Source organism: Lissotriton vulgaris, chromosome 4_1 (assembly GCF_964263255.1).
Source record: "Lissotriton vulgaris chromosome 4_1, aLisVul1.2, whole genome shotgun sequence".
Taxonomy (NCBI): domain Eukaryota; kingdom Metazoa; phylum Chordata; class Amphibia; order Caudata; family Salamandridae; genus Lissotriton; species Lissotriton vulgaris.
In genome coordinates, this window is record NC_141691.1 from 7,915,379 (window position 1) to 7,934,326 (window position 18,948).

Sequence of the window (18,948 nt, forward strand, 5' to 3'; positions counted from 1 at the left end):
ATTTTTTTTTCTTTTTCAACCGGACAACCGTCCTTCACCTCATATGCTCGACCACTGGTGTCAACTGCATGCACCAAACCATTATCCTGAAGGTAACTCTCTTCAATAAAAAATGGCTCACAACTTGAACTATGCTTCCATTCTCCATAAAAAACATCACACAAATTAGTCTGATTAATTACTCTTTTCCACTTACATTTTAATTTCAAAACATTGATTACCTTATCTAGTGTACGAATTCTATTGATTGCTAAAATATATGTAAAAAAATCACTTCAAAAGCCTGATCCACAATCTTCACTATACTTTTTTTTTTCTTGTAAAAAGCAGTTTTCTTTTTATAATTCTTAACATTTTTTAATAAATTTCAAATAATTCTGTTATAAAACATTTGTCTACGAATGTCAATAAATTGATTTCTCCGTCTATTACTATAGAAAATATTATCTCCTTGTACAGGTATCACATTTTTTGGGGGGGCTCAGCTTTTTCTTTGTATTTACAGATTTTTTTTTTCTATGAAACAATATCCAGATGTGTTTTACATTGCGGTAATTTCCTTAAAAAGACCTTTTTTCACTGAAGATTGTGTTTTGGATGAATCTTCGAACTGTGTTTTCTCGGACAATAAAGCATGTTTATAACTTTTTCTTATTCTTTCCATCGTCGGCATATTATTTTATCTTTCTATAGATGATTTCAATCTGTGGTAAAGAAAAAATAACATATTATAGACCACCACTAACATACTACATAGCAATGACAATAAGTAAACAATATAAACACTAGTTTACAATATAACAAAGTTTATGGCACAGCAACTGTGTCTCACCAGAGTATGAAATCATGCAGTGAGTGTTGTTTCTCAGTTTATGGCAGTGCAGTACAGTTTCATTATTAATATCACTCTCTGCCTGCACCATCTCACTCGTTGCGTGTGTCATCTCACTATCTGCCTGCACCATCTCTTTCTTTGTGTGTGTCATCTCCCTCTTTGCCTGCGCTATCTCTCTCTTTCCGTGTGCCATATCACTCTCTCTCTGCGCCATCTCTCTCTTTGCGTGTGTCATCTCGCTATGTTTCTGCCACATCTCTCTCTTTGTGTGTGTCATCTCTCTGTTAGCGTGTGTCATCTCAAGCTCTGCCTGTGTAATCTCTCTATTTGTGTGTGTTATCTATCTCTTTGTGTGTGTCATCTCTCTCCTTGAGTGTGTAATCTCACTCAGTCCCTGCACCATCTCTCTCTTTGTGTGTATCATTTCTCTCTTTGCATGTGCGTTTCATCTCTGCTTCCGAGCTTGCTCATTGGAAAATAAAACTTGCTTTCAGACTCCTTAATTGCCCGATTCATAGAGCCTGAATGTCATCAGCATGCGCAGTGAGCTTACATCAGCACTTAGTATTATCCTGCAGCGTTGGAAATCCTTTCTCCAAATGGCCTCAATTTATTTACATGACATGATTCTAAAAACACCCCAAACTATTTTGAAGGAGGTCATTGAATAGATATTAATGAATGAATTACACTTTAACATACAGCAACATTTGTTGAAAAATGGGAGAGTGATCTAAATTTAATGGGAATATTTTTCCCTACACAGAAACAAGGCATCATGGTACTTGTAGTTTTTTCAACTCAATATTTGTAACAGTAGCAACATTGTTCCTTGAACATACCTTCTGAAAATCTGCAGTAGTAACAGAACAGACACTTACTATGGAAAACATATGTTCTTTGGAGTATAAACTATTACATGCTCCAGTCCATCATGTCAACGTGATGGATATTGAAAGCTGTTATATTAAATACAACTAAATTCAGTCAAACAAACAAACTAATTAAGATGTTACTGATATATTTAGGTTTCTATGTCAAAAACATGACACATTAGCAATAGCTAACATCAACACAAACAGGAGATTTGTGTTTGGTGACACATTAAAGGTATAACTTACCACTCTCCACTCTACCAGGCATTCCTGGCAAACCTTCAAGACGTAAGATGGATAAGACCTTGTCCTCCCTGCGAGAACCACTAGCAGTCCTCTGGTCCAGCATGTGCTGCTTGAAGGACAAGGAACCCACTCTTCCCCACAGGTCGTTACACTGCTTCCTAATTTCATCTTGTGTGCACTGATTGTTAGCTACAGCATTCACTCTGTCAATTATTGTGAGCCAGACATCCTTTTCTGAGACAGGGGTGTATTTTAGACTTGCGCTCCAAACAATTGTGGCTCTACTATTATGATTTAATCCACCATGATTGACAACTCTCCATCTGTAAAACAGGGATTTTTGGGGTCAGGCATTATATTTAATTGATATTAAATAAATAAAAGGGAACAAATTACATGTGCAAAAATCAAGAAGAAACAGAGAGAACAACAAAAAAACCTGCTTGACTTCCGGATATCTGCTTCAGTGTTGTGATGGTGTGGAATGGCAAAAGATCATGGTTTGAAATTGTGTATATTTATAGAGTAGTAGCCAGATGTTAACAATTGTCCAATCAACAACATGTGTGTGATGCTAGCATCATTACTGCAGCCATAGATGCAGGGCAATGCTCACTGTGTCCCAAAATAGACTCACTCTGTCAGTAAACCACCACTATGAGACCGCCAGGTCAACACTATTATCTAAATAGGGGGCCAAATTAAGCATTATTATTGTTTGCACCCAGTGTACCTTTTACAAGGTGTGCCAGGTGCAAACAATGACAATGCACCCCAGTAAGGTGAATTCACTGCCCCAGGGCAGCTGTGAACTTGTGCTGACCTGGGGGCAGCACATTCATGTAAAAAGACACAGAGCGCCTACTTGCAACCGCTCCATGTTTTCACAATGCAGGCAGCAACCCGTCAGCACTTTTCAAGGGGATTAGAGATCCCCTTCAGGTGGGTGCAGTCAGTGACTTCATCCTCTGCCTCATGTACATTGGAGGTAAGTGGGTCACAAGGGTTTCTCATTCTAAAAGTGGTGTTATGGTTCTAAAATGTTTGGGAAGCTCTGTCTATGTTATGCTAATTCTTTGTGTTCTTTTATTTTAAATTAAACAGTAGGATCTTGTACAATTTTGATCTACATTGAGACTTCTTGGTAGTGTCTCCTGTAGGACTTTAAGTCTCCAGGCTTTATTCCACCGTAACACAGTTTACTGTGCGGGGGGGGGTGGTAGTGAGAACCCACTGTTTTACCCAGTCTTTTCCACGCAATGAGACACAGGAAAGACAACTGAAGTATTCACGATTCTGTGCCTCACAAAAGCTGCACCTTTCTCTCTAACACCAATGTGACCCTTCCTAAGTACAAAGACTGTAATCAGTAACCAGCTCCGTTCTTTACTTCAGATTCCCGTGACTGCTGGCCTTGTCCTGAAGACCACTGGCCCAATGAGGAGAGAACCCGCTGTGATCTAACAACTATCCAGTTTCTGTCCCTTGAGGAGCCTTTGGGAATCACACTCTCATGCCTCACCACCTTCCTCTTCCTAATCACTTTTCTTGTTCTCTGCATCTTCAAGAAGTACCAGGATACACCAATTGTCAAAGCAAACAATCGAGAGCTAAGCTACGTGCTTCTCATCGCCCTCATGCTTTGCTTCCTCTCTCCCTTTACCTTCATTGGCCATCCCATGAGGATGTCCTGCATGATCCGTCAAAACTTATTTGGAATTATCTTTTCCATCAGCATTTCCACAATTCTTTCCAAGACCATCACTGTGATTATAGCGTTCAATGCCCGCGATCCCACCAGCCGTTCTTCAAGGTGGCTTGGGACCAGAATGCCCGTTGGGGTGGTCCTTCTGTGTTCATTTGCTCCTGTCCTACTTTGCACAGTCTGGCTGCTTCTTGATCCCCCGTTCCCAGTGAAGATACAGATGGGGGACACCACCATCCTCCAGTGTGACGAGGGCTCCGTTCTCTTCTTCTATCTCATGTTGGGATATCTAGGCTTGTTGGCCACTGTCAGCTTTGTGGTTGCATTTTATGCTCGTAATCTACCTCAGAGTTTCAATGAGGCCAAGTTCCTCACCTTCAGCATGCTTGTGTTTCTGGCTGTCTGGGTCTCTTTTATCCCAGCGTATCTCAGCACAAATGGAAAGTATTTGGTGGCCGTCGAGATCTTTGCCATCTTGTCATCGAGTGCAGGACTATTGGGTTGTATCTTCATTCCTAAATGTTACATCATCCTTTGGAGGCCGAATATGAATACGAAACAGTACTTATTGCAAAAACCTGTTTCCAAATAAAAAAAATCAGATATCGACAATTGATGTATACAAATCCTTTATTATCACAACCTCACTTCATGGCATGTCTGCAGCAGAAAAAAACAATATGTTAATTTGTTTGTAGATTAATATGTTAATCAGGTGGCTCAGTGGACTAATGTACCATTGCATGAAACTGTGATTCTCTCATGGTTACAGATTCAGATGCCAATGGTTTTACTCAGGACCCTAAACCTTCTGAGGATGATAAAATGGTAACAATTATAATCTGATATTCAAAACTAACTTACCTCAAGGGCTACACTGGAATTTAGAAATACACATGTTATGTACGTGCTGTGCAAATATTACTGGATTTCAGAGATGCCTAAACAATCCAAGGCAATTTTTAACTGAAGAAAGAACTTTGTTTGAAATAATGAGAACTTTTAAATGTGTTCCTCATTTATAGATGTATAGCATGCTTAAAATATAAATATCAGTTAAATAAGTAAGAGAGTTTAGGCCACTTTATAATTTTCAAAATAGCTGTAAGTGTAAGTCACAGTACCTTTCATTTGTCTGACAGACGTACTATTCATTTAATCAAAACTGAATATGATTACATTTAGTACCATTCTTTTCATATTGTTCTGCTTTGCAATTGTTATAAGCAAGCTTGTGTAAAAATATTCATGGTGTTTTCTTAGAGTCGCTCATTTACATTTTAAATCATTATTATAAAATTGCAGACTTTCTAGAAAATTGATGGTTGCATTTTTAATTTTGTCTTTTTGAAGTAACATTACCTAATGAAATGAAACAGCTGGAAGGCCATTTCTCCACTCTATGGTGATTGTTTATTCTAAAGGTTTTCAACAAAGCTTACACAATCTATGCAGAGAGATCAAAGGATCTGTGTCAACCTTCACACCTGGGAGAATGAGACACACACAGTCATATCATCCATTCTAACTGAAGGCTGCTGGGAGAAAAGCTGCCTTCACTGGTTGTCTTCATTGCTAGCGGGCGGTGCATATTATGTATGTGCATCATGTAGGTGATTCTCTGGGCCCAAATAGAGGAGTTATATTTAAGAGAATTCAGGTATTCACATCCGACCCACCTTTGAAACTTGGTTCGGATTTCTATTTGCTAATGTAATGTGCCCTAGAGGTAGCATATGGTACTGCTCTAAAATACATATACACATAAAATACATATTTGCTGTTTACACTATTTGTAAATGTATTCACTGCCTTAATGTTTAGCTTCATTCCAGCGAGAAGGAAAATGTATTTGCTTATTTTCCTGGTCTCGATCAACAACAGGAGACAGAGAGAGAAGGGGGGAGAGAAGGGACAGGGAAACAGGTAGGAGAAGGACTAAAGAGGGGCGAGCTCCTATAAGGGGAAAGGGCGCACAGTGTATCCCCATATTTTTGCTCTTTCCATTTTTTCTGGCTGTAGAACACTGTGGACTTAACCTTTGCTTACCCCAATTAACATGGTTGAATTGGCCTAGTGCTTTGTCCCAAACTTGCATATGTAACTTGCCTCTGTGTTTCTACCATAAGACCTGAGACTCAAGGCGGATAATAAGAAACCTTGTGCCCTGATCCTCTTGGACTTATCCGCGGCATTTGATACCGTTAATCACTGCCAACTTCTATCGCGGATACAGGACCTGGGGATTCGGGGTACAGCCTTCGCCTGGTTGACATCTTTCCTGGAAGATAGGTCGCAACGAGTGCAGCTTGCTGATCCTGTATCCAAACCAGCAAAACTGACTTGCGGCATGCCCCAGGGCTCGGCCCTGTCACCCCTACTTTTTGACATTTACCTTCAGCCACTGATCGCGTCACTGAACAGGATGGACTGTAGAGTCTACAATTATGCAGACGACACACAAATCCTGATTCAGATTGAGGACACCGCTCAGGCTCATTTGAGAATGTAGAACACTCTCAAATTTATAATCAGCTGGATGTCGAACAACTCTCTAAAAATAAATCCAGATAAAACCGAAGTCCTGGTAATCACTACAGCTGCCAATCCTTGGTGCGACCAGCTCTAGCCAGCTGAATTGGGGCCACTCCCAGCCCCAGCACCATCAGATAAAATTCTGGGCATCAATTTTGATGCCCGACTATCGATGACTCAGCAGGTATCATCTGTGGTCGGCGTCTGTGTGAGTCTGATCCGCCAGCTGAGGAAACTCTCCTCAGTTCTATCTTTTTCCACCATGAGGCTGGCGGTCTCCGCCTTAGTTCTGGCATGGCTGGACTATCGTAACTCTCTTTACTATGGCCTCCCAAACAACCTTCTGGCCCGACTACAGGTCGTAATGAATGATGCGGCGAGACTCATTTTTAATAAACCCAGGCATACTCGGGCTACGCCCCTACTCCGCAGCTTACATTGGGTACCCATTGCCCAAAGAACTAAATTTAAAAGTCTCTGCATTGTTCACAAAGCGGTTTACGGCTCAGCCCCCAAATATATTAAAGATCGGCTCCCTAGGTATTTTCCTACTAGGTCTCTCCGGTCGGCTGAGGCATGTAACCTACTTTGCCCTCGGTACAACCTCACATCCAAGGGCGGCAGAGCCTTTTCTAGCACTGTCCCCCTTGCATGGAACCTTCTCCCGGTTGAACTCAGGAAGGAAACAAACCTATTGCTGTTCAGGAAAAAGCTGAAGACAGTGCTTTTTGCGGAGGCGTGGGGGCCTCTGTGATCTGCTTTATTTGCCTACTGATGTTGTGTTTCCGCTGATAGCGCTTAGATACCCCTGGGTGATATAGCGCTCAACAAACTCATAATAACATAACATAACATAAGTTAACACAAGGTGTACCATGGGCTTGTAAATTAGCACCTCTAGCGAACTGCAACTCATTTTGCGCCTACCACTACGCTGGTGGTGCAAACTTTGCTTCCAGCCTACTGTTGTAGCCTGACTGCACCAGTGTAAAAACTGGTGACATAAACACTATAAGGCTCAACTCTATTTTACCTAGGCCAAGACTCCATTTTATATATTGCTGAGGATTCTTCTACCTGTCTGCTTTTGATGCAGGTGGTGTCTGTCTATATATTTCCAAGAACTTGTGAAAGTGTCAATTCACTTTGAAATCGACATCATCAAGACACCTCATGTAACATCATTCTGGAACAAGTGCATTGTTATCTGATTTTCAAAGTCAAATAAGAAAAATAGTATTTTTTTACCTTATTTGTTTTTAATAATGCATCTTGGTTATACTAGACATGCCTGAGGTGATGTTGGGAGTTCTATCTTAGATAAGACATAGTGTAAAAGGACTGTCACTTCACCACTTGTGAGGAGAGGTTCCACACCAAATATTATTTCACAAGATACTACCAGAGAAGGTCTTTTTGCCCGAGATGTTGCGATATCGTATTTTCTTTTGAAACATGCTATTGAGTCTGAGTCCGGGAGGAGCTGATGCTGATTGGACAGGGGGTTGACTTTTGCGGGGAACATAGCGTTCCTGACGACTGATAATTACAGCATTTGGCTGTAATCAGATTGGCATTCTGCTGATCCTCCCTAACCTCAGAAACCTTTGATGAAAGTTAAAGTACTCATTGCTCACGTAGAAGTGGATTTTAGGGTCTTAGGTTATTTTAGACAACATTCTTTTTGTGTGTAACATGCATTTGTGCTGTTTTAACTGTATTTGTGTGGTTGTTTTAGATGTGCTAAGCAAGAGGGCACACCTGTTGAAATAAATATACTTTTCAGTAAATGTGACTTGTTCTTAGTGCAGTTTGTGTGTGTGATATTCAAGAGAATTAAATTGGTTTGTTTCTGATCACCACAGCGTCCCTCGATTAGGGACTGTTAGCAATGAAAAATCATTGCAGCTACTTCAACTATGTATTGGGTAGAGTTCTCTGGGGCTATAAAAACCTGTCTTTTGCATTAACGCATTGGTGCATTGAACTAAGTTTACTCGTAGGAACCATGAGCTTGAAAACAAACGCTGTAGAGCTGAGCGAGAGGCTTAGTTTACATGACACTGGATTTTGACCTGTCAATTTTAGCAAGTCAAAACCTTCCAGTTAAATGTTAATAAAACACCCTTATGCAGCCCGCATAGCCCATACAGGAGGGTAGAAGATTTATTCTTAAACATCTCCTTACAGTGACTAGTACCTAAAATCTTTTTTCACTGTAGCAAGACTAGTTTTTCCACAATTAAACATCTCAAGCGAGGGAACATCTAGAAACATACTTCATTGCAGCATCTATTGAAACATTGAAATGGTGTGATCTCTATTAAAGAAAATACCACAGCGCCTCTGGGTGGGCACTCATGCTCTGAAATAACGGGGAAGGATTTTTCAGTGTTAGATGTAGGCAGTGATGGGTACTATGGATTTGTGTGGAGTATGGAAAATAGGAACTGCTGCAAAGAAGGTTAGGGTAAACCTGGGAATTTTTATGCGAATGCTATTCCAACCCAAGATTTACCACCGCTTTTTTCACTTCACAAACCTTAGGTACTCCTTTGATTTTTTTTACCCAAACCTCACTTTTAGTACTATCCATTTTCATAGACTGTTGGGTCTTATGTTTCTTTGGAGTGGTGTGGCTCACTGGTTAGAGGCGGCAGACCCGGAAGCAGAGGACGGCCCGACATGGCAGGGTCGTGAATCAGGGTCAGCGGACTCGATAATTCTAGCCTTGGTGCCTACTCTAACCAGGGATCACACTCGCCAACTCTGGGCATTAGCTTGCCTCATCTCCACAACGGCCCCCCACATTCGCCAGGGATGCCTGGTTTCACCTTGGAGATACCCAGGAGGGAACATCTCACAGGGAAAGCCAGGACGAGTTCCCCAGCGGTCTATAGCACCAGGACGCCTCCGGGTAGCAGTGCGATTTACAAGACACACACATTTACATTTACATTTTCTTTAATTGATGTGTGTGTATTTATAAATGTAGCACATGCCACCATGACTTACGTTCCATCCTGGTATGGTGGCATGTGGAATGGTTGAGGGTCAGTTACTGTTTGCTGTCCCTCTGGCCGGTCACTTTATTGGATGTATCTTATCTACAATAAAGAAATTAAATGCAATTGGAATCAGCATCTTCTTTTAATTGGCGACGATTGGGAGAACAACCCTGGACCGGCACAGAACTTATTTAAAGGTTTCTCACCTTTTTGGCAGCATGTGCATGTTCTCCAGAGTTCAAATGAACTCGAAGCTGGGTATGAACTTTAACTTCGGATCGCTTTAAATCATTAGAGACTTTTCTCTTTTTAACTTTCTAGCGTGATATATTGCCCTAGCAAGAACTAAATACTCCTGTTTATTTTAACATTCTTGCGGAAGCTTTTCCTTTCAATATTATCTTTGTTGAAAAAATGTAACTGTTTCGAGACTATTTACGTTAAATTTAGCAGCATATATCCAGTCTAGCATTGAGAAGAAGCAAGTTTCTCTAAGCATGGATTAGGTTTGCCTACAGTAATTCGTCATATAATGTCTGTGCAGCCAAGCGTTTGGAGAAGCATATTTATTTCTGACATTGTGTTTGTCAAATGGATAGATAACAAAGCTTACTTTCTTTCTTTGGAATTTGTTATCCTCAAGTGTGGAGGGAATCTTTCCGTTTTTAAGGTTGTAGTGGCGCGCACGAGTTGTTGCACATCACGTAATGACGTGACGTTCGGGCGGCCATTTTGGATGTATGCACGCGCAACTCATTAGGAGGCGCAAACGCATACGGGGAGCAGCGCCGGCTCGGTGCTCTTTAGGGAGATAACGAAAAACAAATAAAGAAGCCATTATCCACTACTAATGTGCAGCTTCCTTATTGGCATTAGACTCACTACAAAGCTTCACATCACGGGCATTCATGCTTTCCAGTCAAGTGCGAAGGGAGTTCAAATTAAAAGTAAACAGCACGCAGGTCCATCCTGAAGGCAACAGGTCTAGTCACTAAATTCTTTTTTCTACGTGCTGCACAGCGCAAGGATCAACGTCGGAACATCGCAACGTCACAACCATTATTTGTTTAAATTACAGCTATTGGTCACTTAATTCAATCGTCATCACTTTGTTATCGTCAAAGTTTTTCTTTGTTTCCCTGACAACAGGCTTTTTCTTCGTGTGCCAAGCCTCGTTTGAACATACATTTCCTGTTTCACAGCCTTTACCAACTTACTGGATTAAACAACACAGAATCTTCACTACAATGTGATCTTTCACTCATTGACTGTCGTTTCCTTAAACAATTGAAATTTATTTATTTCAACACTGAATCTTCTATTTCTGCACAGTTTTTTGACTAGTTTATATGCTAATGTTTATTGTATATAAATATATATATATATATATATATATATATATATATATATATATATATATATATATATATATATATATATATATTCACTGAAAAAACCATAGGTTATAGACCATATATAGTTAGGGATTAGCATTTAAAAAACCTTATTTTATTTGCACAAAACCATTGAAATTCCATATATAGTTAGTTGCACTAACTATATATCGAGGACCCGCAATCCACTGCTAATGATGTCACATATTACATCATTCATGACATGGTCAGTGACATCACTGATGACATCACTGATGACATCTCAAATGACATCACTGATGACATCACTGATGACATCTCAAATGACATCACTGATGACATCACTGATGACAACACCCAGTGACTGTATGTTTCTGTAAAGTTAAAATATGTCTTACATATTGAAGAATGAGTGGATGTATAAGTGTCTGGATGAAGGATTTAGTAGGTGCATGACTGACTGTATGAGAGAATGATTAAATGTGTCTCACTGAGTGTATGGGTTAGTGATTAAAGTGTCTTAATTTGGCAATCATTATTTATGTTGTTCTGTAAACTGCTGCATGTTTAAACCAGTAGCTATATCAGTAACTATATGGGTTATTGAATGGTTGCCCAAGTATTTGTATGGGAGACTGAGTATGTGTGTGGGTGGCTGGGAGGTGTATAACTCTGTGCATAGATGTGTGAGCAATTGATTCCCTAGGTGTATGGGTTCAAAAGTGCATGTAGAAACAGCTGTATGGACAGTTGACTGTGTGCATGAGTATATTGGTGAGTGAATGGATATCTCAGTGCTACATGTCAAAGTAAGTACATATGTAAAACACACTCCATGTGAGAGTTGACATATATAAATAACTGAACATAAGAGCCAGTGAATGTGTGAGTGGCTGTATGAATCATTGTGAACTTGTATCAAGGATTGTATAAGAGAGTAAATATGTGTTACTATATGTTTGAATAAGTAAGGTGTGTATAACTGTATAGTTGAGGAAATGGAGATGTGATTGATTCTTTGCATGACTGACTAGGTGTGTGAGTAACTCCATGGATGTGTGACAGTCTGTGAGTGCCTGTTTACACTGAGTGTATCTAAGGTTATATTAGAGTCTGAAGATGTATTATCACATAAATGATATCATCAGTGATGTAATCAGTAATGTCAAATGAGATGTCAGTGATGTCATCAGTGATGTCATTTGAGATGTCATCAGTGATGTCATCAGTGATGTCATTTGAGATGTCATCAGTGATGTCATCAGTGATGTCACTGACCATGTCATGAATGATGTAATATGTGACATCATTAGCAGTGGATTGTGGGTCCGCGATATATAGTTAGTGCAACTAACTATATATGGAATTTCAATGGTTTTGTGCAAATAAAATAAGGTTTTGTAAATGCTAATCCCTAACTATATATGGTCTATAACCTATGGTTTTTTCAGTGAATTTTCAAGGTTTTGTAAATGCAAATTCCTAACTATATATGGTCTATAACCTATGGTTTTTTCTGTGAATTTCAATGGTTTTTTAAAAGCTAATATCTATAGCTGTAAAATATATTCTTTATTAAGTGACGTATCACGTAGCCCGTGAGACGCCTCATGATGCATCGCATAACCGTGACGTATCGTCTCTGCAGCGCAAACCAAACCCAAAACGTAAACGCGCCAGAACACGCTTAAAGATATATATATATTTTTTTAACCTTAATTAGACAAAATCCACACGTGCACATATCACAAACGTTCAAAAAACACAATATGTCGGACTCCCGTTACGCTGCCGGTTAGCTGCCCGGTTAACGTACCAGGAAGCACCTTTACCGCGAAAAATCGCAATTTTTTTTTCTTTTGCCCCGCAGGGAACTTTAATAGCCCCCTCATCAATCCTAGGGGTTCAGGAGGGGTCTGCCTTACCCCTTTCATTCATTTACACATTTTTTTTTTCCACCTCTTGTCTCTCGATCCTACCGAGAGACAAGATGGCGGCCGCTCCGGACTGTTTACAATGTTGACAGCCAATCAGCTACTCCTCAGACTCCCGTTACACTGCCGGTTAGCTTCCCGGTTAGCTGTCCGGTTAGCTGCCTGGTTCGCGTACTAAGACGCGTCTCTACGGCGAAAAAATCAGATTTTTTTTTTTGGCCCCGCGTGGCTTTATAATATCCCCCTCATCAATCCTATGGGGTCAGAAGGGGTCTACCTTGCCCTCTTTCCTTCATTTCCCCCTTTGTTTTGGTCTCCTCTTGTCTCTCGATCCTACCGAGAGACAAGATGGCGGCCGCTCCGGACTGTTTACAATGTTGACAGCCAATCAGCTACTCCTCAGACTCCCGTTACACTGCCGGTTAGCTTCCCGGTTAGCTGCCCGGTTAGCTGCCCGGTTCGCTTACCAAGACGCGTCTCTACGGCGAAAAATCGGATTTTTTTTTTTTTTTTTTTGGGGCCCCGCGTGGCTCTATAATATCCCCCTCATCAATCCTAGGGGGTCAGAAGGGGTCTACCTTGCCCCCTTTCCTTCATTTCCCCCTTTGTTTTGGCCTCCGCTTGTCTCTCGATCCTACCGGGAGACAAGATGGCGGCCGCTCCGGACTGTTTAGAATGTTGACAGACACTGGAGAACCAATCAGCTTCGCTTCGCAAAGTTCAGATACGCGAAAAGTTCGCTAACCGGATCGCTACCCGGAGCGCTGTTACAGATATATATCTTGTTTTAAACGTTAATTTCTCAAAATCCACTGAAGCACATATATTGAGACCTAGCAAAGGCACATCGGGCTAACAGTCCCTACAATTTTGCCAAGTTTCGTGGAAATCCATTCAGCCGTTCGGGCTAAAAGTGAGGCCAACCGCCCTATGGAAATTAACATGGGAAAAACGCGTTTTTGGACCCCCCTTTTTTCTCGGCCCCCCCTTGACGAACGCCCCCCAAATTTCCAGGAGCTGCTCAGAAACAAAATGTGCCATTTTCCTGAAAATTTCAGCCAATTCCGTCCACAAACGCCAAAGTTATTAGGCATAGAATTTTCAGAAATCCCATAGAGAAAAAATCCTAACTATATATACCTACTGGCTATCGCCAGTAGGTAATATATATATATATATATATATATATATATATATATATATATATATATATATATATATATATATATATATATATATATATATATATATATATATATATATATGATTGTCCACAGAGAGGTTGCCACACTGGATGAAATTAATCCATTTATTCGAAGGATTGGTCTGCCAGGCACTCCCACCAAATTGTAGCCAAACGCGTTTCGGGCGTAACCACCGCCCTTGATCACTGGCAACAGGAAAAGCGGCAAGTGAACCAGCTGCTCTCATTATAATGTCCCGCCCCAGTGGGCGTGAGCACGGTTGCATGTTGGTCTCTGTAGTCCACCTGACATCCAGGCCACTGTGGGTCCCGCCGTACCTGCAAATATACACAGTCTTGCCCCAGTGGGCATGCCAGGAGCAAACTGGCCGACGAATGAAACATCCTTCGAACGGTTTCATCCCTCCTACAGCGTCCCTTGATCTCTGACGCTGTGGACCCGCTCAGTACGCGGTGGGGCTTCCTCGCGGCTGGACGGCCGCTGCACATGAAGAAAATGAGTGTCCACAGAGAGGTTGCCACACTGGATGAAATTAATCCATTTATTCGAAGGATTGGTCTGCCAGGCACTCCCACCAAATTGTAGCCAAACGCGTTTCGGGCGTAACCACCGCCCTTGATCACTGGCAACAGGAAAAGCGGCAAGTGAACTAGCTGCTCTCATTATAATGTCCCGCCCCAGTGGGCGTGAGCACGGTTGCATGTTGGTCTCTGTAGTCCACCTGACATACAGGCCACTGTGGGTCCCGCCGTACCTGCAAATATACACAGTCTTGCCCCAGTGGGCATGCCAGGAGCAAACTGGCCGACGAATGAAACATCCTTCGAACGGTTTCATCCCTCCTACAGCGTCCCTTGATCTCTGACGCTGTGGACTCGCTCAGTACGCGGTGGGGCTTCCTCGCGGCTGGACGGCCGCTGCACATGAAGAAAATGAGTGTCCACAGAGAGGTTGCCACACTGGATGAAATTAATCCATTTATTCGAAGGATTGGTCTGCCAGGCACTCCCACCAAATTGTAGCCAAACGCGTTTCGGGCGTAACCACCGCCCTTGATCACTGGCAACAGGAAAAGCGGCAAGTGAACCAGCTGCTCTCATTATAATGGAGATCCAAGTGGAAGGAGTGGAGGAGGACGGCGACGGCGACGTGTGGTCTGAGGACTGGTGGAGTCCTCAGGAGGTGGCTGGAGAGCGGCCGCAACTCACCAGGGAGTTGCGGCGGGCCACGTGAGTAACCGTCATCCGTCTTCGTGTGCCGTTTGTAGATAGTTGTAATTAGTGTAAATAGTATAGCGCTGCACCTACTTGAGCACGAGAGCACGGTATATATATCTATAGATAGACCCCCACCTTCCTACACCTCGAGCACCCTGTCGACCCTTGGTCTCCCCTCCTATTTGTCGGCCTCTCCCACCTCCCCGTGTTACCCGTCCCTCACTATCCACTTTCTGTATCTCCACCTCCTGGTGTCGGTGATAGTTATACATCCTGAGAGGAGCGAAAGACTAACGTTCCTCTATTTTTTCTCTCGCCCCAAACCTCCGAGGCTCACCAACAGAAGTCAAAGACCCAACGGCATTTCCGAGAGGGAAGACTTACACCATCCGGACGACATCAGCCCAGCAGCCGGAGCTCTTCCCTTCCCTCACCGACCGGACGTCTTCTCTACCTCAGCCTTCCCCAAGAGAACACCATCGACCCCCTTTTTGTTCAGAGACTTATAATCCACACCTACCTGTGTCTACAATAAAAACTCGCTAAACATAGCGCACTATATCTGGCCTCCCCGCCTGTTATTCCGGCCCGCCGAATCCCACACCCCACAAGTGGTGTCAGAAGTGGGATCTCCTGGAGGCATGGAGGCCGCAGTCAAGAAGCTGGCCGAAAGCCAGGAGCAGCTCGGACAAATGATGGAAAGATTCCTGAAGACAGCGGAGGACGACCGGGGCCAACTCCACGACGTCCTGAAAGGGCAAGGAACTGCCCAGGACCAGGCCCTAGGGAAGCTCACAGAGGCGATGGGACAGCAGAGGCCTCTGGCTCCCTTGCCGTCGGTCGTCTTACAAAAGTATGTCGCGGGGGAAGACCCCGACTTCTTTTTCACGAATTTTGAAAGACTGGCTCAAGCGGCCAACTGGCCTGAAAATCGCTGGGGTCATTACTTGGGTCAGTTGCTGACCGGGGAGCTACAATCGGCATATCAACAGGCCAACATACAGGGGCAGACGCCGTATGCCGATATTAAAAAGTGCATCCTCGAGCGTCTGGGGATAGACGAGGAATCCTATAGGATCCGCTTAAGACAAGTCCGAGAGGGGCCCCAAGAAACCCCTCGGGCCCTCTCTTATCGCATTCAGGATCTAACATCCCGGTGGTTGAAAACCACTACGTCTACTAAAGAAGAAATAGTCGCTAAGATAAACCTGGAACAATTCCTCGCCTCCCTTCACCCGAGCACCCAAAAATGGGTACGGCAGCATGCTCACCTGACGCTCGAACGGGCAGTCGAGATAGCCAGTGCCTACAGCAAAGCCCAAGAAGTTCAGAAGAACAAAGAAGATCACCTCCCTCGGGGCCCTCATGGAAGCCACATCCGGCCCCCTCGGCCACCTGTTCCCCAAAGAGCTGAACCTGTTCCTTTCGTGCCCTATCCGATGATGCCTCGACCAAACCCACCCGGACCACAATGTTATCACTGCGGTGGTTTTGGACACATTGCCCGTCATTGCCCCCAGAAGGAGGAGCCTATGGAAATCGGGGTGACTCGGAATTATGTGTGCCTTACCGCAGGAACCTCACCCCCACCGTTTAGGTGTCCTGTGAAAATCAACAACCACCCCCTTATGGCGCTGGCCGACACTGGATGTAGACACAGCGTGGTACGACCTCAGGACCTGCCGAAACCAGTCAGCCCTGTCACAGGGTCAGTAGCCATCAAGTGCGTACATGGAGACACCAAAAGCTACCCCACAGCGCGAGTCACAGTACAAACCAGTACTGACCACGGAAGAGCCCTGAATGTAGGACTGATCCCTAACTTGCCAGAACAAGCCATTCTGGGTAGTGATTATAGTGGTCTCCCCCTTCTCCTAAGGGACACTACCAATTCCCTGGAAAAGTGGTGGAAGGAAGCCCCCTTTTCCCAAAACCACACCTTGAGTCCCTCTTCCGAGAAGCAGACCAAAACGAAAAGCCAAAAGAAAAAGGAAAGAAGGAGGTACACAGAAGCATATCCGGTACAAGAGGCGCAGCATCCCTGGGAAACGGACCGTGAATTTAGAGCTGCACAGCAAGAAGATCCCATCCTGCAAAATGCATGGGGGCAGGCCCTTGACTACGAGGACCCGTTACATGTAGGTCCCTACTTCTTCCGGTCTAGAGGCCTGTTGTATCGAAAAGCGGACCCCCAGAAACCTCCCCAGTTAGTTATTCCGGTTCCATTCCGGGAAAAGGTGTTGTTCCTTGCGCATAGTCATCTCCTGGGCGGCCACTTCGGGGAAGAGAAGACAGGACAGGCAATACTCGAAAAATTCTACTGGCCGGGAGTGTATAGCCAAATCAAACAATACTGCAAGGAGTGTGCCATCTGTCAAAGGAATAGCCGCTACAGACCCCCGAAGGCACCCCTCTGGCCCCTTCCTCTCATAGACATACCCTTCAGCCGGGTAGGAATGGATCTTATCGGGCCCGTGTTGCCCTCCAGGAGCGGTTGTAGATATGCCTTGGTGGTGGTGGACTATGCTACGCGCTTCCCGGATGCCGTCGCCCTGAAACATCCCACCACCCAGAATATAGCGAAAGCCCTGGTGTCTATCTTTTCACGGGTAGGATTTCCACGAGAAATTTTAACGGACCAAGGAACCCCATTCGTGTCTGCCTTGATGCGCCAGGTATGCTCCCAGTTAGGTATCAAGCAGCTGAGAACCTCAGCGTACCACCCCCAGACGGATGGGTTAGTGGAACGCTACAACGCCACCCTAAAAGCCACTCTGAAAAAGCTATTGGATTTGGAAAGCAAGAGGTGGGAAGAGATGTTGCCCCTGGCTCTGTTCGCTATCCGGTGAAAAACCCAAAGTAGCACCGGATATTCCCCATATGAACTGTTGTATGGAAGACCTCCCAGAACCCTCTTAGATATGGCCCTCGAGGCTTGGGAGGCAGAACCTGATCGTACCCGGCCCCTTCCCGAGTATGTGGACAATCTAAAGACCCATCTCACCCAAATCCGGGACATTGTACGACAACACATGGAGAAGGCCCAAAACTCCCAAAAACAACAGTACGATAAGGGAGCCAAGAAGAGGATCTTGGCTGTTGGCGATCTGGTGTTGTTACTGCTACCTTCCTCGGACCACAAGCTCCTAGGGCAATGGCAGGGTCCATTCACAGTCATTCGTCAGGTAACCCCCGTCACCTACGAAGTAGAGACCGAGCCAACCCGAGGAGTCCGGCAGATCTACCACATCAATCTCTTAAAGAAGTGGGAGGGGCCCGACCTGTCCTATCTGGTGAACCGGCGGGTAACCCCATGTCCTTTGAGGGTTGCATAGAACCGGATCTACCCCCATCAATGACAGAAGAACTAAAAACCATGTTGTCCCCGGTACAGAACGTCTTCTCCTCCCTACCCGGACGTACAACACTAGTGGAACACGCCATCCAGACTGATCCGGGAGTAACTGTGAGACAACGACCCTATCGGGTCCCGGAAGCACGCCGAAACATAATAAAGAAGGAAACAGAACAGATGTTACAGATGGGCATTATCGAGCCGTCGGTTAGCAGCTGGAACTCTCCAATAGTACTGGTCCCCAAACCCGATGGCTCGGTGCGATTCTGTATCGACTTCAGAGCAGTAAACAAAGTCTCACGATTTGATTCATACCCCCTTCCACGGGTTGATGAGATGGTAGAAAGGATAGGAGCCGCAAAATACATTAGCACGCTTGACTTATGCAAGGGGTACTGGCAGATACCCCTGAAGGATGACGATAAACGGAAGACTGCCTTCTCTACCCCTGAGGGCTTGTTTTAGTTCCGAGTAATGCCTTTCGGCTTACACGGCGCCCCTGCCACTTTTCAGAGGGCCATTAATAGGGTCCTACAGCCCCACTCCCACTATGCTGGGGCTTATCTGGATGATATAGTGATCCACAGCAATACCTGGGACCAACATTTGGAGCACCTCAGGGTGGTGGTGGCCGCTCTGGGCAACAGTGGGTTTACTATA

The 18,948-nt window shown here is 44.0% G+C and overlaps 1 protein-coding gene across 1 annotated transcript in view; it reads left to right on the top strand.

Moving 5' to 3' along the window:
- The window catches only part of LOC147718197 (extracellular calcium-sensing receptor-like), a 116,211-nt gene extending 111,958 nt beyond the window's left edge, over positions 1 to 4,253 (top strand). The window contains exon 4 of the mRNA XM_086967162.1: positions 3,352 to 4,253. Within this exon, the coding sequence (XP_086823288.1) occupies positions 3,352 to 4,253 (902 nt within the window). The remainder of the gene's footprint in view (positions 1 to 3,351) is intronic.
- Positions 4,254 to 18,948: the final 14,695 nt, after the last annotated feature.